This window comes from Polyodon spathula, chromosome 8 (genome assembly GCF_017654505.1).
Source record: "Polyodon spathula isolate WHYD16114869_AA chromosome 8, ASM1765450v1, whole genome shotgun sequence".
NCBI classification, from domain to species: Eukaryota; Metazoa; Chordata; class Actinopteri; order Acipenseriformes; family Polyodontidae; genus Polyodon; species Polyodon spathula.
The window spans coordinates 3,056,958-3,080,665 of NC_054541.1; the positions used below are offsets into that span (position 1 = coordinate 3,056,958).

Below are 23,708 nucleotides of genomic sequence, written 5' to 3' on the forward strand. Positions count from 1 at the left end.
TTTGTACGGGATTGAGTACGGGAGTTACAACTGAACTAAAAACAAAACAACAAAACCACCTATAAGAACCTCAGAAGGACCGCTGTTCTGTACGTAGTTTATCTTGCATTTTCTTTCAGAACTGTACTACCATGAAATAAAATGTGCTTACTATGTGTGTGTACATTAGTTTGTAATTTCCGTGTTAGATTGAGGCTCCCGTCTCTTCGGGGGCGTTGCATGTACATAGTCAGTGTTGCACATTTATTTGTTTACTGTGTGTGTTTTTTTTAGTATGGAAGAAAAAAAAATACCTTAATGTTTCTTTATTGATAGCAGCATTTATTCGAGGGAGGCCTCTATTATAAAGCTGATATGACTGTGGCGTCAATACGAGGGCGTCTTTAATTCAAGGGCGGCGCCAAATTGAAGTAATAAGGTAATTTGTACATTATTGGTGTTATTTTTTGATGCTGCTGCTGCATCTAACACATTCTGTGCTATATTAGGAGACCCGAGTACCAACAGACCAACATGGATAGATGGGTCACTTCAAAGTGTAGTGCACCCTTAACATAGTGAAGTGCACCCTTTACAAAGTGATAGACAGCCTTTACAAAGTGCAGGACAGCTTTTACAAAGTCAAGGGCACCCTTTACAAAGTGAAGGACAGCCTTTACAAAGTGATGTGCACCCTTTACAAAGAGCAGGACAGCCTTTACAAAGTGAAGTGCGCCCTTTACAAAGTGAACACAATGAAAAGTATGCAATGATGAATGGAGCAGTGAAACAGTATCAGCGCTAATCTGGAATGGGCTTTATACTGATCACAAGACCTGGCCTTTGACTTTATACTGGTCACATGACCTGGGCTTTGCCTTTATACTGATCACATGACCTGGGCTTTGGTCTTTGTTTTAAAGGACTCTGTATCTCTCACAAGACTTTGCTTTGGTCATTATTTTGAAGGACTATACCTCTCACACGACTGTGCTTTGGTCTTTGTTTGGAAGGACTCTATACCTCTCACGACTGTGGTTTGGTCTTTGTTTTGAAGGACTCTATACCTCTCACGACTTTGCTTTGATGTTTGTTTTAAAGTGCCACTTCCACTCTGTTTTTAAAGTGTATTCTGAAACAGCCAATAATACAGCACCCTAGATTTGCCAAGGAGCCACAGCGGCTTTTCTTAATTTACCATTTAATCCAACATTCAATTTTTATAGGTAGTGCCTTATTTCTCAGACTCATTTCCATCTTTGCAGTATTGCTTTACTATGTACCACTCATATTCTCTCATATTAAACTGTTTTGTCTGCCCAGTTTGTTTATATTTTCCAAAATAAGTTTAAGTATTATGAGTATAATTCTACACAGATAAAAACCTATTGCACACCACCATCTTTAAACGCTGTTTAGAACTGACCGCATCGCTGCCCGTACTTCTGAGGCGCGCTCCGCCTTCTCTGCTGCGCTTCGTCACGGGCGCGCTCTGCGTAAGCGCGTGCCTTAGACCGGGCGCTGCAAGGGGCGCGGGACTGCGTGCGCGTACCCGCGAAGCAACGAGAAGATGGCGGGCGCCGCCGGATCTGGTGAGGCAATCGCAAATCGGACATTAAATTAAGAATAAAAAAGGAACTTAAAAAAAAAATAAAAAAAAATAGCTGGCTTATTATGGGATGCATTGTCTCCTGTGGGGCGAGTTCTTGTCTGTTTATATTTCTAAAAATAAATGCTCAATGCTGTGTGCTTAGCGTTGCAGTTCCCGGCGTTGAACTGCTGAATAAATAGCTGAGAAATGGTGTTAAATAGCCGCGTGTCCGGGCGCACTGCGTATCAGGTAATAACAACAAGGGCTATGGGCTGTAAAAGAGAAATTACGGGACAGCTGAGCCAAACTTACGAGTTGAAAATGTTTTTCAAACTGAATTATATCATTTGAGCTGCATCAGCTCTTTACGTTTTAACTTTAAATCGGGTGATTTCAACATATTGCTAAATCAAACACCAATACATTACGAAATTCTGTACTGTTTTATTACTGTAATGTGTCTTTTCATTAATTTGTGGCGTGTGTGTTGTGTATATATATATATATATATATATATATATATATATATATATTAATATATATATAGATAGATAGATAGATATCTATATTGGCACACCCAACATATCCTGTTTAATTTTATAAAGAAATGTAATTGCGTAGCTTCCAGACGTGCAAGTTCATTTGTAGCTGTTAAAAAAAACAGACTTGGCTGACAGTTCAATTGGTTTATATTCTCAATATGCATTTTTTTTTCTTTTGTATTGGCACATAACTCCTCCTTGAGTGCCAGTGCAAACTGAAAAAATAGGAGTCCTCCAGCTGTTGTACGCAGCACTTTTGTCAAGGCCAGGAAGTAAACAGAAATTTAAAAAGGGGAAATATTTCTAGCCTTATTGATTACATTAAACAAGAAGAATCATTATAGCTTATAGTTTTAGTCTGGACTTCTAAAAACAACCTTCTTAGACATATGAAAACTAGATTGAGCAGTAAACCTGTCAGGGCCTTAATCATATTGCTGACAACCAGCCAGACCTGTCATTTAAACCCCGCCCATAAATGTGTTGTGCATTCCACCAGCAACGTAACTTTGTGGTCTGAAGATGATGATTACTATTTCACAGCAGAAAGTATGCAGGATAGAATGTGATTTCCACCCTTCTGTCTGCTAAAGAGACACTTCTAAGGGTAATGTGATGATAGTTTGAAGCAAGCACGGTTTCCCTTATTCTTGAAACAAAACTTCACTTTAAAAAGGATATCTGCCTAAAAATATTAAAATACAAATGTCCAACCATTTAAAAAACTTAAGGTAAGGATGCTCTGTAGTAATTGTCTCTTCTGATGTAGGGAAATGTGTGCCATGTGTCTATCAGATCTGTAGGTTTATAAATGCACACAGCATACCCTTTATACATGCTGCCCTCTTACTGTAAGACGTTAGACACCCCCCCCCCTCCCCTGCAGTGTTACAGGAAACACGGTACTGTGCCTTTGCTGTGGCCTGTGTAGTCCATTACAGACTAGGGATGTGACGGTATAAAAGTTTGATGATATGGTAACCGCGAAAAAATATACCACAGTATCTTAATGTTAAACTGATTTGGTTACATTTTTGCTACAAAAGTTCTTGAGAAAAGAAAGTTTCCATCAATTTGAAAAACAAAATATTACAGCAGAATGTCTGTATTTAGTTATACCACACTAATGAACTGGTCTGGCTTTGAAACCTCCATTTGCAAATGAAAAAGGTGCTATATATTGTACAGTGAATCAAATTTCAAAGTCGGGGTTGTTTTAATAAATTTGCACACACCTAACATACATAGTGTAATAACGAATGTGCAAATAAATAAAAAAAAAAGTTAAAGCATTTACAAGTTATTTTAACAAGGAAGTTTGCTAGTCAGTGTGCTGTTAACAGCACCACGACTGCATACTTATTACAGTATCTGAGTTAAATGGAACAGCAAATGAGTTAAATAGATCTGCCTAAAAGAAAATTCACAATTTAAATTTCCTCTTGTGGAGGTATTTAATCACAATGCATACTGTATGTTCTACTTTGTAATGATTAGTGATTCCACTAAAAAAAAGTTTAAAAAAAAATGTGGTGAAAACACGCTTTCTGTGTGCTGACAACCAGATTTTCAAGAGGCAAAATAAAAACTAGGTTGTAAAGGGGGTAGGGTATCTACAGTAATACAGTACAGTTTGCACATGCTGTTTAAAAACAGAATTTTATTTATTTTCCCGTGACATTTGGTAGCTTATATAATATACATAATAAAGTTGTGTACTTACTGCTCATAAGCCACTTGCGTGATTTTTAAAGAATATATTCTGTGACAGAAATGTATAATCCTTATGCAGCTGTATTTTCTTTATGTTGCAGTAGCAATGAGGTACGATCTTGGCAAAACCGAACATGCAACACAGTTGTTTTGTTTAGCACTGGATCAAATTACACAGCTTCAATTAAAACATATTCTATACGTGCCACATTATTTATAAATGACAGTATAGAAACTACCATGCAAATGACACCACTGCATTAATAAGGCGTGAAATAAAATTAAAAAAAAACATACACTATTATACTTCAAATTAGTGTTCAAACTATTTTCTTGGAGGGATCTACTGTTTGCACAAAATCTCACCTGGAGTTTTTGCTGTACTGTAATCCTAGAGTTTTTGCACATGCTGCCAGAGCCCCTCTCTCAGCTACTACTGCTATGAATATAGTAAAATTTTTATTCTCGATTGTTTTAAATGTGGCGTTGTATAAGTTGGAGATTTATTTTTAAGGTTTGCCATCCGACATCACAGTTAGTGCAAGCCTAATACTGTAAATGTCATCTTACAGCAGCAGGTGCTGATACAACCAGCGATAGTTTGAACCATGAACGCCCGCCCTTGCATAGTATTGCTTAGTGCCAATTGGTTGAAATGCTAAATACCAGCACCTGCACTGCAATTGGCTGAAACAGTTGCTGCATTACTGTCTTGCTCATTCATAAACTAAAATGATCAGGAAACAAACAAACAAAACCCTAAAATGCCAGTGCGCCTCACCGATAATACAAAAACGCGCTGACACCGTGAACTCGGTAATCAAGGTATGGAAAAATGGTTGCGGTTTCAAAGCCCTGGCTGTTTATACCACGGTTTACCGTAAAACCAGTATACCGTGACATCCCTATTACAGAGCCCCCCCCCCATCCCCTTGCAGTGTTACAGGAAACACAGTACTGTTTCCTGTGTAATCATTACAGACCTCCCCTGTAGTGTAACAGGAAACATGGTACTGTGCCTTTGCTGTGTCCTGTGTAATCCATTACAAACCCCCCACTGCAGTGTTACAGGAAACACGGTACTGTGCCTTTGCTGTGTCCTGTGTAATCCATTACAAACCCCCCACTGCAGTGTTACAGGAAACACGGTACTGTGCCTTTGCTGTGTCCTGTGTAATCCATTACAAACCCCCCACTGCAGTGTTACAGGAAACACGGTACTGTGTCCTGTGAATCCATATCACAGCAACACATTTTTCAACATACTTGAAGTAACTTAAAAAAAATGATGGTGAGTAAGTAGATTCAAGAAAATGCACAGAGTCCTTTTCTTCAGTCAGTTGCCAGGTTTATTGAAATATGCAGGGAGTTTGGTCCCAGGTACAGGACAAACAGAATACTCATCATTACAATGGTTGCATGACATTAAATACCCTTCTGTATAGATGGTCCACCTCCCCTTTCTCTGACACTTAACCAATGGTCAAGGTAATTTAATTTATTGTGTGAATGTTAATGTGTGTGTGTCTGTGTGTGTAGTCTAGTGTGACAACCTCTGAACCCAGTGCATTCTTCACACTCCTGGAGACAAAAGGTCCATACATCTGCCTTTTGTTATCTTCTTGCGACCCCCTTTGATCTTAGTGGCATTATCCCTTTCGATCTCTCTGAAGTCTTTAGAGCCTGTTCCATTATAGTCCACAGCATTGTTCTCGTTAGCTTGCATTCAATGCTGGGCAAGAAACTTGTAGACACAAGGTCTCTATCAATTGTAAGCAGTACATGCAATTTGAACCAAACAGTCTGCTATCTGCAATATTAGTCTCTTTTCAGAAAAAAACACCAGTATAGCTCTGCCAGTCCACATGCGTAGCAAACTGCTAATCAATTCTCAATCCATGTTTTCCAACAATACTCCTGAATGTTTTCATTTTTTCTAATAGATCATTGGTAAATCAACTAGAGAAACACTTATTTTAAATCTAAATATTAAATGTTTACCAGGATTATTGTCAGTGAAGTATATATTTTTAAATGGTTCTCCTTTACAGCTCCGTGAACAACTCTTATTAGTAAACCTCTAAGTTTGATATGTGGGATCAGTTCAGAGCAGGTTTAACAGAGGTTTTGTTCAAACTCTTTTGAACAGGTGAATTTTAATAATAAACCAGAACAAGGCATGTTCAGAGATCTAGGACTAGGTGCAGGGCTAGAGCCAGTTCCAAGTCCTGATTGCATCATGCCAGTAAACTAGTCTAGTCTTTTGATATGAATAAAGTAGCTGAGTTGGAGGCATTAGCAGCCCCTTTGGTCTGCCTTGGCTAGGACCGCAGAGTGTGTGTATACAGTTGATCCTGTTCCTGCAGTAACCTCTGTGTATGTGCGCAGCCGTGAAGGTTCCGCGGAATTTCCGACTGCTTGAAGAGCTCGAGGAGGGTCAGAAGGGTGTTGGGGACGGCACAGTGAGCTGGGGACTGGAGGATGATGAAGACATGACCCTCACCCACTGGAGAGGCATGATCATTGGACCTCCCAGGGTGAGTACTGGCCTGCTGCTGCAGTGTCACAGGGAAAGAGGGCTTGGTTTTACCCTACAGAATAGGGGGTGGGTGGGTATTTAAATAAATGAGATAGATAGCAGTCTGAGAGGAGTTAACAGCTGTGGAGTAGAGGAGGCTTGGAATCTGACGCCATTGTGGCTTCAACAGTCTGCATAGTGAACTGAAATAGCAGGGCAAGAGCCAACATGGCCAACACAGGAATTGAGTTTCACTTTTAACCGTTTGAATGCGAGACGCAGATTTATTGACTTGTTAATTCAGTAGGTAATGTTTGTAACATTTATGTGAATGTATTTGAGTGACTGCAATAGGCAGGCCTGTTCACCAATATGGTATTGCATACTACAATGATAATACAAGTACAGTGGAATGTGTTGCTGGAACTTTCAGTTGTGTGTTTGATTGCTGAATTGTCACTTTTCCTTTTAATAAAATATCCGTTTTGAAGGTAATAGTATATTTATATATATATATTCCAGTGGGTTTGTACTGTATTTAATTGTGAAGATTAATATAATATTTTTGTAGTACATTCCTTCTGATTGCACTAGGAGAGCCCTTATTCTGCAGTACAGTGTCCATTTTAGGACATCCCCAGACCTCACCCCTCCTCGCATCAATCGTTACCCCTCCTCGACTCAATCCTCACCCCTCCTCGACTCAATCCTCGCCCCCTCCTCGACTCGTCAGACTGCTTCAAGCCATACTATCCCCTGCCCTTTTTTACGGTTATAATGGAATAGCTGCACAGAAATTTAACAGTACAGTTTTACTTGCTAGAGAGTACTATGATTTAAAAAAAACAAAAAATACACAAGTTAAATAGGCCTATATTAATATAGGTACACAAATGTACGTTAATAGGACCCCGTGAGTTGGTACAGTTAAATGTGTTCTGCGTTAATTTGAAAGTACGCTTAAAGAAACCATGTAATATATTGTAACGTATGTGGGGTCTGTGAAGTACAGGAGCGCTTAGGGTGGGAGGAGCTGTGTCGCATCGGTCCAGCAGCCGCAGGACCTCAGGAACTTCTGGTGATTGGTCACGGAGTTGGATGAGGTGGAACTGGCTGGTGCTGCGTACCAGTGACAGGGGGAGTGCTTGTTGTTGGAAGCAGAGAGAGAAACGAGGAAACAGAATAGTTCTGCCCTGAGATTTCTTTTTAATTCCAGTTCCTCCCAGAGATTAATTTTTGTTAGTGTTTTGTTTTTGCGGCGTAGGTCGTGGTCCACAGCTACCTGTTAAATTGTTAGTTAACCTTGTTAAATTGTCTTTGATCATTTATTATTGGAATAATAAGCTATTCCAGCTATTCCAGTATAACCGTAAAAAAGGGGAGGGGATAGTATGACTTGAAGTGGTGTGATGACTGAGTCGATGAGGAATGATGTCTGACGATTGAATCGAGGAGGAATGATGTCTGACGATTGAGTCGATGAGGAATGATGTCTGACGATTGAGTCGAGGAACAATGATGTCTGACGATTGAATCGAGGAGGGGTAAAGATTTGACCCAAGTAGGGGTGAGGATTGAGTCGAGCAGGAGTGAGGTCTGATGTCTGAGAATTGAGTCAAGGAGGGGTGACGATTGACGCAAGGAGGGGTGAGGGCTGAAGATGCCCTAAAATGAACACCGTATTGCAGAGCATGGCTCACATTACACTGCAGATATATAAAGTTGACCATGTGCTCCCTGACACAATTCTTTAGCACAAATTATTGAGTGGATCATAGTCAGGGGATAAATGGAGAAGACATGTCTTTATGTACATTGTTACACTTACATTTGTACATATATCTCTAACACTATTCCATTGTAAAACTTGTTAAGGATTTTCTTAGCAAAAACTATTGAATATCAAAATCAGGGAATATATGGAGAAACATATGTACAGACTCCAATATATTCTATTGTAGGTTGTAAGTACCTTACCAGTTACCTTTAGATTTGTGTAGTGTCATTCATGTACAAGCATCCAAAATAATCTGTATTGAATGTGATGTAAACACAACTCTTATGGAGAAGATAAGACTAGCTTTTAGCCCTCCATGGTATATTTTATATTTAGACATTCATTCAACAGACCTGATGATGACAGGTTTATTGTATACACATTAATTACTTCTGCTGTGAAACAGTCTGCAAAGCAATGTAGCTTGACTGATGGAAGCAGGGCAGCATGCTTTTAGCTAGTGAGTGTGCTGCAGCCCTCCTCATTGACTTTTAAAAAACACATGGAGATGGACATAACTGTGTCTGCACTTCACTGACTTGGAGCTAGTCCATTATAAGGCTGATTTGAAAACGTCACTATTGAACTGAAAGGTTTCATCTTACTTACCCTGGTATCGTCCCACACTAGCTTCAGTCAGACCATGTGACTAAGGATATTACATTGTGTTTAATTTCCTAAGCCTTTAAACTTGAACATACTGGGAGTCTTTGCAAGAATCCATCCATGTTCTGTTATTTACACTCCCAAGATGACTATGCATGAACCTGCATATGTGCAGCATCTGTGTACATGAAACAATACAAATTAATTTGCTTACACTGGCATCCATGATATTTGACATGCATGTCTTTTACAGTGTTTCTACCTTTAGGAGAATTGAAATGGTTAACACTTGGAAAACGTTCTTATTTAAGCTGTGTACATGCAGTACTCCCTCTCAGTCTCGCTTGCTTCTTTTTTTCAGACAATCTATGAGAACAGGATTTACAGCCTTAAGGTGGAGTGTGGGCCCAAATACCCTGAGATGCCTCCCTGTGTCAGATTTGTTACGAAGATCAATTTGAATGGCGTGCACAACTCAAATGGGGTGGTGAGTAACACAGCCAGCAGCGTGTAGAGCTGCGGAAAGACCTAGAGGGCTGCGATGGCCTTACAGTTGCTAGACAACTATAAGGGCATAAGATACCAAAAATATTTTATAAAACCAAAAAAAAAAAAAAATGAATGTAGCACTTTTTGGTTTCTCATGCCATATCCCATGTCATTTTATGTTCAGTTTTGGAAGATGTAAAAATGTCTCCAGGTAACTGCATTCTAAATAAATGTGTAATAATAATAATACAATAACGTTTCCGTTTATACATTTATACAGTCAGGGCCTCTTAAGTTTTGCGGTCCATTATTAAGCTCCAGTCAGGCGCGTCAGGTCGAGTTTATTTTCACATGCTCTGTTTATTTTTTGTGCTGTCTTAAAGTAATTTTATTCAAAATAAAACAGGCTTAAAAGGCACTGCATAGCAACAGGACACTCAGTACTGCATCTCCAGCCCTGCCCCACCCCTTGTTTCGCTGTATTTATCACATACCTCTTCATAATCGTGCATATTGATAAATCATCTCCTGATCACTTGTTTTATCACCAAACTCCTCAATAATGCGATCCAAGTCATCATTGTATTACTGTAATATCTCAAAAAGCTTGGCAAATGTCTGTGATATTCTTTGAGCACTGGATGCGGAAGCAGCTGTCTAGTTTGTTTATTATGTCTTTTATCGCTGTGATGCAGGGACTATGTAATGCTCAGATCCGCCCCCCGCCCCCTGTTTTTTTTCTTCTTCGGCTTCTCTCGGCGTCTATCGGTCTCACTCGGCCATTGAAAGGTTTTCTCTGCTTTTTCCAGAGAAAAAACAACTAGTAACCTGTGCTTGACATCTTTTTGATGAATTTGGACCCGGTCCGACATAGGACCTCAAAGGGTTAATGTCAACAGTCGCCATATTTAGCACTAATTACAAGAAGCACTAACATGGACAACAATAAGCTACATTCACAACAGACATATAGATAATTCGAAAAAAACAAGGTTCGCACCAATAACAAGAATTTAAACAAATGTTTTTAAAAGAGCAAGAAAATAAAAATACAAGAAAAACACTTACTCACATAAACCTCACAAAGCTGTACTTGCGTTCAGTGGGAGAAACGAGAGAATTTCACCAGATACCTGAAAAAGACCTGGACAAACACCTTCGGAAATTCACCTTGTCGTAAAATGGGGACGACTGAACCAAGTTCTCTCCAAAGCATTCTTAGCAATGTTGTGTGGACAGAACTATGAGTACAGCATCTACAGTAGAACGTCGCAGTTCACACAAACAAAATTAAACTATCTTGGTCAATCAAAAACACGTCAAGAAAGAAGGTAGGAAACTTAGACTATATTCAATAATAATATGGGTCAGAATATATTACCACACCAAAATATGTTGTGTTGCTTTTGAGCTGGTAATGCACTCTTAGTTATTATATACACAGGGTGATTAGAAAGTGAGTTTACCACATGAGTGGATAGTGCATGGATGTGGTAAACTTACTTTCTAATCACTCTGTGTATATAATAGTCTCTCTCTCTCTCTCTCACTCGTTAATGCATCAGTTAGGGTTGATATTAAAATGACAAAAGTAGGGCAATGCGATGTTAGGGTTTTTAACTCTAAATCTGCAATTCCCTCCCACCCCCTTACAAGCAGTGGAAGTGGCAAGGCAACACAAGCAACCACAGACATCGATCGTCAGTTAAGAGAACCGGAAAGGAACAATTTAAATATCAGACCTGGTCCGACGTAGGACCGCAAAGGGTTAAGATGACTATGAACAAGACAGTCAAGTAACAGTATATCCAAATATGTTAATAAATCAGTTTGTAACTAGATTAATCAGTTTGATTAGTAATTCAATTTAGTTAATATTGAAATATATTAATAGGCACTGAAAAATTTAAAAGGGATATCGATAGGTTGCGGATGGAACCCTGGTTCCCTGAAAGAGAAAATAACCATCAAGTATGGGTTATCACCCCCAGGCGGTAGGATTTAGTTGAGCTTATGGTAAAGCTGCGGATAGGCTGGTGCATGCACTGACGTCTAAACCAGCCCCCTTGTCAGCTTAGAATACCCAGTGTACGCAGCATCACGTTCTTATTTGCTTCAGGCCACGAAGGCTTCTGAAACGACCTTGCGACGTGATGGTTATTTTCTCTTTCAGGGAACCGGGATTGCATCCGCAACCTATCGTTCCCTTTCAATTTGAAAATAACCATCAGTATGAGAACAGTGTACCCAAGCCGTCACGAGGGAGAAAGCGCAGCAGCAGAACAGTCTTACGTTATAACGCAACTGCATAGGCGTCCATCTACGCATGTGCGGAGCAGCACCTCAAGGTCTGCAGATTCATACTTAATAGCATCCACTATCCAATGGGAAAGATGTTGCTTTGATAACGCCTGCCCCAAGGTCTTGGAACTATGACACACAAACAACTGCTGTGTCTGCCTCACGCCTCGTGTATGGTCAATATAGCACCCTAATGCCCACACTGGGCAGAGCGTGTGTAACCGTTCTTCCTCTAGGGAAGAGAGAGGGAGAGGATGGAATGCCATCAACTCCAGCGATTGGTTCACATGGGCTGGGGATATAACCTTTGGCAAGAAAGCTGGATTAGGACGCATGGAGACCCTAGACCCGTCTCGTGCAAAGCAAGTACAAGAGGGATGTACTGATGTGTAAATCACTCACCCGTTTAGCTGAAACCACAGCTAGTAAAAATGCGTTTTTAACAGACAGGAGCTTCAGGTCCACATTGAGGAGAGGCTGAAATGGGGTCTTGGTAAGGGCTTCTAGCACCACATCAAGGCTCCATGACAGTAAGCTGGTCTGTTTTGGAGGTCGCAAACGCCTTGCGCCCCTCAGGAACTGAGATGCCAAAAAATGGCATCCTGGTGACAACCTGTCAATACGTACATGGTAAGCTGATATGACGGCTAAGTATACCTAGTGGGCTGTCGAGGTCCTTTACCGAGAACCACAGCGGGCAGTGCGTGGATGCTCGCGACGCATAGAGATCCACCTGCGCTCTGCTGAACCATTCCCAAATGCGCGCTACCACTTGAGGGTGAAGGTGCCATTCGCCCACAAGGAGACCTCCTCTGGAGAGGAGATCCATGTGTGATTGGCTCGGCCTAGCAAATAGACTGCCAGGAGAGAGGTTAGTCGAGGTTGAGCTCGCAGCAATAAACGTGCTACCATCTGGTGAAGCCCTTGGGACTGCAGCCCGCCCTGGCGGTTAATATTCGCCACAACCGTGGTGTTGTCTGACCGCTCTAACACATGCTTTCCTCGAAGCACCGGCAAGAAATGCCTTAGGGCGAGGTCCACCACTCTGAGCTCCAGAGCATTGATGTGGGCTGACCTCTAAGGCCCTGCCCACACTCCGCGGGTCCCTTTCCCATTCCACACCACTCTCCAACCTTTGTTGGAGGCGTCTGTGGTGATCACTTCTCTCCGGAAGATGGGACCCAAGCGACAAATATTGGATGGAACCTTCCACCAACGCAGGGCTCACCAGCACCTTTTGGAAACCTCTAACTTGCAATGTCTGTCTCGCTGCAGATGTAGCAGGAAGGCATTGAACCAGGCCTGAAGAGGTCTCTGGTGTAGTAAGTCCAATGGGAGGGCTTGAGAGGTGGCAGCCATCAACTCTAGCATGTGCTGACATAACGTCATGCTCACTGTTTTTCTCAACCTGAAAAGGGAGAGACACTGCTCTATCGAGGCAACCCCAACTCTGTTTTAAGGAACGCCGAGGGTCGTTCTGGGAGGTCCTTAATAATCGCCGCCTGATACACTGTTAACAAGCTAGCAACATTAGATAACCTAACTGCCTTTGTTGCTGCCAAATATCCCTTCTTGAGGTGCAGCTCCGTAGTCCTGCATTGCCCCTTTAAGGCATGAAGGATCCTTTGTCTTCCCCAGAGCAGCGAAAGCAACGTCTACTGGTGGAAAAGACGCCAAAGCAACTGCGTCTGCCCTTTGCATTGCCGTAAAAGCGTAACTTTTCGCGATGTGGCAGGAGAAGAGGCCGGAGCCCCCTAAGTGGACTGCTTGGTAAAATCTGGGAATGCCGGAAGCATCCTGGTATGATGTTCCTTGTCAGACGGTGATTCAAAAAGGCACCGTCTAGGTTCTTGCACGGTTGGCCACTCAACCCCCAGGTGATGAGCTGCTCGCTCAACTACCGACCACCAGTTACACTTTGCCAGAGTACAACTTATTATCAAAATAAAACCATGATGTAAGTTAAAATTGTCAAAAAATGAAGCAAAGTTGTGGCCATAGCTGTACCATCTCTCTTGGCAAAAAAGTATGTAAAAATGTACGTCTAATAGTTGATAGGTTAAAAGGTTCATAGTTTTCAAGCAAGGACATTTAAATTTACTATAACCATTAAAATATTTAAAAAATAAAATGTAATTCATTGTAGCATTTTGGATGTTCGCACTCATGAACAAAAACTAATAAATTATATTAGTATAAAAGTAGAATTAATAAAAAAAAAAGATTTTCACCAGTTTTCGATGCACTGATCTTTAGCATACTAGGTAAATGCGCTAACCTCTATACTACAGATTGAAGCTTCATGCCCGCCTCTTAATATTAGTTAATGACCCAGTGGTGATTAATGGTTATTATTTCGGTTTTCACTGGAAACAAACCAGTGTCCCATATTCCAGTATAGTGAAAGCAGAGGAACAATAAACAATATATAATCACAGCAGCTCTTGAGCCTCTATTTAAAAGTTTTAGACAGCAACATGTGAACAAACCAGATTATGCGCACGCACCCTTAGTGATCTCTATGGAAAGCCGTCTGGGACAAAAATGCTTTGTGCTGCTTTAGAGCCAGTCAAAATCTCATGGGACAGAAATACCTCTCTTAAACAGTACCCAACTTCCTGAAAATGTCGTGTAGTGATTTTTATGTAGACTGTATATATTGTATATATTTTGTTGTGACTTTGTGTTATGCAGAATGTAATAAACAAGAACCAAAACGGTTTTCCTCCTTCACTTTACTACGCCATTTCCACGTTTGTTTAACATTTTCAGTTTGTTTGCTCGTTCAGATATAAACAGTTATTATCACTTCAAACTAGTAAAGATGCATCCCTCGTGTGCCAACATCTGCCACAAAGCAAATGCAGTTTTCACTTCAAACTTATAACAATAAGTATGAGGCAATAACAACGTAAGTCTATTATTAACTAAAAAATACATTAAAAAAAAAAATCTCTCAGGCAAGTCATTGCACACAACCTCCTTGATGACTTGCTGTGCTCTTGTAGGAAGTGCATCTTTACCTCAAGAATAACTGAGCATGGACCATACATATTTTAAACTGCCCTGACCTGCAGTACTAGACAGTTCAAGCCTCTCTGTTATATTTTATATTCCGTTACCAAACAGCCACTGCTAAAGCCAGTCCCAACAGAAACAATGGGTAGCTGTTCTTTTCTAATTTGACATTGTGGACAAACATATTGTAACCAATACAAGTACAAATTTCTTATTTTCATACAAACTATGGATTTCTGGTTCCTTCATTTTTCTAACCTTGCTATTTTTTTTTTTTTTATGCTCGTCCGTTTTTTCAACAGGAATGATTGTGTTTTGTAAGCACTTCCATTCCAAGAAGAACGACTGGCTTGAGCAGAGCAAGAACAACTATGGGAATGTGCTGACGTTTTAAAAGCGTGCGCTCTCTGGAGTCTTCTTGGCTGACTCCAGGTGTGTGTGTGAGCGTGAATGTGCTGACGTTTTAAAAGTGTGCGCGCTCTAGAGTATTCTTGGCTGACTCCAGGTGTGTGTGTGTGTGTGTGAATGTGCTGACGTTTTAACCCTTTCAGTCCATTTATTCAGCGCCTGTGAGGCACGTCAGGTCCAATTTATTTTCACACGCGCTGTTTAAAATATATTTTTTTCCAGAGTAAAACAGGTTTAAAGGGCATTGCAATGCAAAACGCCATCAGTACTGCATCTCCAGCCAAGCCCCACCCTCTGTTCGCTGTATTTTTTACATACCTCTTTATAGACGTGCATACTGATAAATCCTCTCCTGATCACTCATTTTATCACTAAACTCCTCAATATTGCGATCCAAGGCATTATTTTATTACTGTAACATCTCAAAAAGCTTTGCAAATGTCTGTGATATTCTTTGAACGCTGGATGCGGAAGCAGCTACCTCCTTTGATTATGTCTGCATATCTCTGTGTGGTGCAGCTGCTAGGGCTATTGCTCACACGCCCTTTTTTTCGGTTTCATTTGGCCTTTGAATGGTTTTCTCAGCTTTTTCCGGAGAAAAAACGAGACCTGTGCTTTACATCTTTTCGATGATGTTGGACAGGGTCCGCCATTGGATTAAAAAGGGAAAATTGTAATGTCAGACCTGGTCCAGCATTGGACCGCAAAGGGTTAAAATCGTGCGCTCTCTGGAATCTTATTGGCTGATTCCTGGTGTCCGTATGGCAGAAAGTACTTAGAGAAACGCAATTATATGCAGCAGCTACAGAACAGTTCATAGAGACACAGAACTAACAATATATAGTGCATATATATATATACACACACACACACACACACACGCACAGTACCAGTTAAAAGTTTGAGTACACCTGCTTGAAACCAGGTTTTTAATGATTGTCTATGCTTTTTAACTGTACAAACTTGTCGATAAACACTTAATATTTCATTATATGATACGTGTACTTATATAAGCTGATAATCATAAGTGAATTGCATTGAAAAATGTAATTTTTAAATGAAAATGTAAATCTTGTCAATTTCAGTGAAATGATCACCCAAAGCAAGGAGATTTCAGTCTGAAGCCCAAGTCAGTTAAAAGTCTGAAATGTGTATAACACGGTGTTAGAACACTGGCAGTATAAAAGTGTCTTTGTTAGATGTTCTCTGAGTTAACTAGCATGTTACCTAATTAACCTTTTGTCACCAATTATTGTTAACAGGTGAGGGTCCATGATTACTATAAATATAGGTAGCATAGGCACAAGTTTGTCATTCCTGAATGTAAGGGAGCAGAAAATGGCAAAATACGCTCAGTTAAGCAAAGAAAAAAGACAGTCTGTAATTACATTAAGAAATGAAGATCAATCTTTAAGACAAATCGCAAGAACTTCGCAAGTATCTGTAACTGCTGTGGCCAAGACCATCAAACAATTTGAAGAAACTGGCACTCATGAGGACCGAACAAAGTCAGGCAGGCCAAGGGTGACCTCAGAATCGGAGAACAAGTTCATTCGAGTCTGCGAAACCGGCGATTAACTGCCCCTGAAATACAAGCTCAGATAAATGCTACTAGAAGTACAGATGTTTTGACGTCAACTGTTCAGAGGAGATTGCTGTGAAGCTGGCCTAACTGGAAGAATTGCTGCAAAGAAACCATTGTTAAGAGTGCAGAATAAGAGGAAGAGACTTGCCTGGGCCAAAAAACACAGAAACTGGACGTTTGAGGAGTGGAAGACAGTTTTATGGACTGAGAGTCAAAATTTGAAATATTTGGGTCCAAGCTCCGAGTATATGTAAGACACAGAGAGGGTGAGCGCATGAGTTCTGCATGTGTGGTTCCCACTGTCAAGCATGGAGTAGGCAGTGTCATGGTCTGGGGTTGCTTTGCTGGTGACAGAGTTGGTGATCTTTACCAAGTCCATGGCAAGCTCAACCAGCATGGCTATCATAGCATATTTCAGTGACATGCCATTCCATCAGGATTACGGCTAGTTGGGCAGTCCTTCATTCTTCAGCAAGAATATGACCCGAAACACACCTCAAAGTTGTGCAAGAACTATCTTGCGAAGAAGGAAAGTGAAGGACAACTCAATCTAATGACATGGCCTGCCCAGTCTGCAGACCTCAATCCCATAGAACTTGTATGGGACGAACTGGACAGAAGAGTCAAAGCAAATCTACCCACAACTGCAGAAGAGCTGGGAAGACATGTCGGGTGATTTCCTGCTGAAACTTGTTAACCGAATGTCTCGTGTTTGTGAGGCTGTTAAGGCAAAGGGTGGCTATTTTGAGGAATCAGAGATTTAGAGACAATATTCAACTTTCTTGAACCTTGCTTTGATACTCCTTTTGTTTTGTATATTGTAACATTTTTTCATTTTCAAGTATTTACAGAAACGTATACGACGTAAAACATTGTCAATTATAAAAAAAACCACATTATTTATTTTTAACCTGGCTGCACCTGCAAAACTTATCGACGAGCCTAACCTCAGCTTCACCAGTATTACTGCATTAAAGGATAGCTTCAAAACACTGTCATTACTCTGAATTTATAGTAAACCCTGATATTGATGTGATACAGCCATCTGAAATGTTTGTATCAAATGGAAATTACATCACATTGTTTACCTATACTGTTAAATTATACCCATGTAACTATAATGTACAGTTAGACCTTGGTATTGATTTGAAACAGCCATCTGCAATGTCTTTGAATCAGGTGAAAATTATGTCACAATAAAACTAGCTAGTCTAAGTATATTTTATGAATACATGTATTATAAAGACATAGCGAGTGTAGGGTGCTGTGAGATGAAAGCTGATTTTCAAAGTGGCCAGTAAGCCTGCTTGTGGTTAGCCACTAGTGGATTTCAGCTTGTATCATAGAGAACCCAATGTGATATTCTGTGTAGATTATTCTGACACAAGGGTGGTCATGCTGTTCTGCATTGCTAGAATCCTAAGAGGGAGATTATCTATGAGAGATAGGTAGATGTTTAGTAAATGCAAGCGCTAAAAGGACTTCATGTCATTGAATGTCAACTGTGTTTTTTAGGGTAGGATTAAGTACAAATGCCCCAGCCCAATTCTGCTTTTAATCAGTCCCAGTACATTTTGATTACTATCCATCAGGGATACCACAGTTACACTTACATGTACACTATCTAGACATCCACTTGCTTATAGAGAACATCAGAATCGGGATACGAGATATCTGCCAGCCTGTCTTTACTATACATTGCCCTATGTTTAGCTGTAGAAGAGTTTACCTAATAATGATTAGAAAAAAAAAAAACATGTTGAATGTGCTTGCAATTTTTTGACTGCAGCGCCGTGGTGTGGATGGAAGTCACTAACGTGCTTGTCTTCTCAGGTGGACACACGAGCAGTGTCGGCCCTGGCCAAGTGGCAGAACTCCTTCAGCATCAGGGTGGTTCTGCACGAGTTACGACGGCTCATGATGTGCAAGGAAAACATGAAACTCCCCCAGCCCCCTGAAGGACAGAGCTACAGCAACTGATCCCTGACTCCTCTACCTTCCCTTTACCGTTCTGTTCATCCTTCTTTCCACCCGCCCACTGGTGAATAGCAGCCCTTTCCCAGCCTTCTGTGAGGCTCCGACTGCCCTTCCTCCCTGAAGACACCCCACTGGACAGAGAGAGAGAGAGGGATCTGAGGCTGTGCAGTATAGACCACACCGTTAAAATACTGTACATGCTACTAATCTTTTTTTTTTTTTTTTTTTTTTTTTTTTTAATTATTATTTGTTATGAATACAAGTTGTAGAATAACATAAATATTCTTGTTATTGAGTGTAAACAGTGTGTGAACTCGATTTTTATTGTCCTCGGAATGGGGGGTGGGATGGGGCACATTCAGGTGTTTCAACAACTTTAGCTTTTTGCTGAATCAGTTTTTCACGACGAAACAGCAGAGTTATGCAGAATCTGTGTTTGGGATGATGTAAACTAGTTGTGTGACTACAAACTGGATATTGTTTCGCACTCCAGGAGAGAGGCATTGTGACTCAATCTGAAGCATTGTGTTTGGTAATGAGAGATCTTGCAAGTGCTTCATTTAGTGGCTTTTCTTGCTGAAACACCAACTGCAATGTTATTTAAATAACAGGAGGTTTTGATGTGTGTGAACAAACCATTTAAAGAGTATTAGCTGAGGATTTCAACCCAGTCCTCTCCGGAATTACCTTTAGCAGCAGCAGCATCAGCAGCCTCCCTTTCTTTGTTAAAGATCTTTTGGTTCTTTGCTTGTATTTTACATTTGAATTTGAACATGCAGCTGTTTCATAGACAGTGCTGTAGAAATGTCCTGGCTTGAAATCACTTTGTTCTGTAGCTCCATTTCAGTCCAGTGGACTAGCTACGTTCAGATCTACTTCACATTTGGAAAATCAAACAAAGAACAAAAATCCTGAATCCATTTTTACAACCCAGTTTTCAGATGTTAGTCAAGCAGCATATTGTTGCAGGTAACTGTCCAATCACAATAAGATTACCTATACTGTTAAATTATATTAGAGCCTGGTATTGATTTGAAACAGCCATCTGAAATGTATTTGATTCAGGTGAAAATTATGTCACAATAAAACGTCCAGCTGCAATACCCTTTGAGTATACAGTGCACTCAGATCTCTCCACTAGAGGTGATAGGAACTTGTAGTGTTTGCAAATTTCTTACAAACTAAAAGCATTTTTAGACAACTTTAATAGCTCCAAGTTCATCTACTAAATCACTTCTCAACCTAATCTTAAAAAAAAAAAAAAAAAAAAAAAAAAAACATCCTATATTAAAGTTTTAGAACTAAGGGTTTAGTATTTTCAGTGTTAATACACAGGAGGCAGTATAACATGTTTATGGGACAAAAAAACAAAAAGTACACACTTGAAATGACAGCTTGACGTTATGAACTTGTGTTCTGTCTGATGATCTCTTGTATTTTTATAGTCTTGAAACATTACTTTCTTGTCACTCATTAAATCATTTTTATTTAACTGCAATATATTACGTAGTATATTTTACGGTTACATATAAGTTTGCAAAGATAATAAAACCATTGAGCACTGATCTACTTTACCAATGTGGCTGACTCAAGCCATTGGCAGACACCCCTGCATGTAAGCTGATCTATTTGTTTCACAATATTGTCTCATGCTTGGTCTAAACTGAACTTATTTGACCCAACTTTTTTGGTGGAATTTGTTGGGAGCATAAGTCTGGTAACTTCTGCCTCCACACTACCACAATATTGCCCAGTTTTCTGTTTTTTTTTTCTTTCAAGAACACAAGAACAACAGATGAAAGTTACAAATGAGAGGAGGCCATTTGGCCCATCGAAGATCCTCCAGTACCTATTATCAAGGAAATGCATGCACATGGATTAAGGAGTGGTTAAAAAAAGTACTGATTAGAAGAGAACCCTCAGAATGGAACAAGGTAAATCGTCACCTCAGTATTGGGTACTCTACTGTTCGTAATCTACATTAATGACTTTGATTTTGGTAAAGTAAGCAAACTTGTTAAATTTGCAGGTGACAAAAAATAGGAGTGGTAAACACTTGAAGCAGCAAAGGTCATTCAAAATGACCTAGACAAGATTCAGAACATTTTTGTATATGGTCGGCGATGTCAAAAATCTTAATAAGGTAACGATATGAAAAGCTATAAGGAAAGTGTACCTTGCACAGAAGTAGTTGCTGACAGTCTTCGTGAAATTTCCCGGACATGGCCAAGTGAAGCGGAAAAATGAGACATTCTGTGCTATTGAATGTAATTATAATACATATTTAATGGTTTTGTCCATATAAATAAGGCAAAAACATGTATCTACTACACTGAACAAAAATATAAACGCAACATGTAAAGTGTTGGTCCCATGTTTCATGATCTGAAATGAAATAAATTTTCAAAACGCACAAAAAGCTTGTTTCTCTCAAATTTTGTGTACAAATTTGTTTACATTCCTGTTAGTGAGCATTTCTCCTTTGCCAAGATAATCCAGCCGCCTGACAGGTGGCATATTAAGAAGCTAATTAAACAGTATGATCATTACACAGGTGCACCTTGTGCTGGGGACAATAAAAGACTAAAATGTGCAGTTTTGTCACACAACGCAATGCCACATATGTCTCAAGTTTTGATGGAGCGTGCAACAGGCATGCTGACTGCAGGAATGTCCACCAGAGCTGTTGCCAGAGAATTGAATGTTCATTTCTCTACCATAAGCTGCCTCCAACGTCATTTTAGAGAATTTGGCAGTACATAAGAACATAAAAAAGTTTACAAACGATAGGAGGTCTTGAAGGATCCCAGGGTGTCAGCTTCAACAACATTACTGGGGAGTTGGTTCCAGACCCTCACGATTCTCTGTGTAAAAAAGTGTCTCCTATTTTCTGTTCTGAATGCCCCTTTGTCTAATCTCCTTTTGTGACTCCTGGTCCTTGTTTCCTTTTTCAGGTTGAAAAAGTCCTTTGGGTCAACATTGTCAATACCTTTTAGAATTTTGAATGCTTGAATTAGGTCGCCTCGTGGTCTTCTTTGTTCAAGACTGAATAGATTCAATTCTTTTAGCCTGTCTGCATATGACATGACTTTTAAACCCGGAATAATTCTGGTCGGTCTTCTATGCACTCTTTCTAGAATACATCCAACCGGCCTCACAACCGCAGACCACGTGTAACCACGCCAGCCCAGGACCTCCACATCCGGCTTCTTCACCTGCGGGATCGTCTGAGACCAGCCACTCGGACAGCTGGTGAAACCGTGGGTTTGCATAACCAAGGATTTCTGCACAAACTGTCAAAAACCGTCTCAGAGAAACTCATCCTCCTGCTTGTAGTCCTCACCAGGGTCTTGACCTGACTGCAGTTCGGTGTCGTAACCGACTTCAGTGGGCAAATGCTCACCTTCGATGGCCACTGGCACGCTGGAGAAGTGTGCTCTTCACAGATGAATACCGGTTTCAACTGTACCGGGCAGCGTGTATGGCATTGTGTGGGCGAGCGGTTTGCTGATGTCAACGTTGTGAACAGAATGCCCCGTGGTGGCGGTAGGGTTATGGTATGGGCACAAACACAATTGTATTTTATCGATGGCAATTTGAATGCACAGAGATACTGTGACGAGATCCTGAGGCCCATTGTCGTGCCATTCATCCGCCTCCATCACCTCATGTTTCGGCATGATAATGCACGGCCCCATGTCGCAAGGATCTGGACACAATTCCTGGAAGCTGAAAATGTCCCAGTTCTTCCATGGCCTGCATACTCACCAGACATTTCACCCATCGAGCATGTTTGGGATGCTCTGGATCGACGTGTACGACAGCGTGTTCCAGTTTCCGCCAGCTTCCAGCAACTTTGCACAACCATTGAAGAGGAGTAGGACAACATTCCACAGGACACAATCAACAGCCTGATCAACTCTATGTGAAGGAGATGTGTCGTGCTGCACGAGGCAAATGGTGGTCGCACCAGATACTGACTAGTTTTCTGATCCACGCTCCTACCTTTTTTTTTTTTTAAGGTATCTGTGACCAACAGATGCATATCTGTATTCCCAGTCATGTGAAATCCATAGATTAGGGCCTAATGAATTTATTTCAATTGACCGATTTCCTTATATGAACTGTAACTCAGTTAAATCTTTGAAATTGTTGCATGTTGTGTTTATATTTTTGTTCAGTGTACATACGTCTTCATTATTATTTTTATCATTCTTATCATTTTTCATGTTTCATTATTATTAATACATTTTTTACTTATATAGGTTTTCCCAACGTGATTAGTACGCTGGATTGAAATAAAAATAGTACTGTCTATATATTTGTGGCAGGCCATGGCTGAGCGGAGAAGTCAGGCCAGAGTGAGGAAATGAAAACCCAGAACACTGCAGGTACGGTGCAATGGCGCTTGTGCCGTTTTATTTTCAAATAACAAAAATAAATAAATAAAATATGTGAACAAAAATAAACACTGCTCACAGGGCGAAAATAAAGGTTTGAAATAAAACAAATCACAAACACACAGACCTAAGGTCAGGCTGGGCAGTTGCCTACACTGAACCTTTTAGTATTTTTTTTTAGGTTTCGTTTTCTCCTCTTGCTCTCGTACTCTCCTCCGTACACCCCCACCTCGAGTGCAGAGAGCTGCCGGTATTTATACAGGTGATCATCTCCCGATTAGCAACAAATTAATCACTTAATTCGGGAGATGGCCTCCTTCTGCACGAGATTTAATTCATTGCTGGCAGAGGACGAATTACTCTCTCGCCTCTGCCAGAACACGTTTCAAAATAAAAACAACAAAATGCATGGCTACGGCGTAATATTTAAATACAATAAATAAATCATAAAACAAACAAATACAAAATAACACAGGGGCAGAGGGGGTAGGCCCTGTTCTAAAAATAAACAACTAAATGTACAGGGCTGCTCGCCCTGTTACAATATTATTTAGGATAATATGTCTATAAATTACGACCATACATAATTTTCTATTAATCAAAATACAGCGGGATATAAATATAAATAATAAAGTCAGGGCTTGTGTACTCGGAATACGACTGTGTACTTACGAGTTAACAACATCAGCTACAGCTTGCCAGGCTGCCCCCCTGCTTTATTGGCAGTAGCGGTGTTTTTTTTTTGTAATTTTTTTTTTTAACATTTTCATACATTGAAATTAAAATTTGTTGCTCAGAAGCAGT

The 23,708-nt window shown here is 40.3% G+C and overlaps 1 protein-coding gene across 1 annotated transcript; it reads left to right on the forward strand.

The window, feature by feature from the left end:
- Positions 1-1,467: 1,467 nt before the first annotated feature.
- Positions 1,468-19,996, forward strand: ube2v1 (ubiquitin-conjugating enzyme E2 variant 1). Its single transcript, XM_041256387.1, has 4 exons — positions 1,468-1,571; positions 6,214-6,362; positions 9,088-9,213; positions 18,361-19,996. The coding sequence occupies exons 1-4, from the start codon at positions 1,550-1,552 to the stop codon at positions 18,505-18,507; spliced, it is 444 nt and encodes a 147-aa protein (XP_041112321.1). The 5' UTR covers positions 1,468-1,549; the 3' UTR covers positions 18,508-19,996.
- Positions 19,997-23,708: the final 3,712 nt, after the last annotated feature.

Bases quoted from the DNA above. Each gene is read 5' to 3' on its own strand.
- ube2v1 (XM_041256387.1), top strand. From the start codon at position 1,550: ATGGCGGGCGCCGCCGGATCTG. The intron at 1,572-6,213 runs GTGAGGCAATCG...GTATGTGCGCAG, and splicing joins GGCGGGCGCCGCCGGATCTG to CCGTGAAGGTTCCGCGGAAT. The intron at 9,214-18,360 runs GTGAGTAACACA...TTGTCTTCTCAG, and splicing joins TGCACAACTCAAATGGGGTG to GTGGACACACGAGCAGTGTC.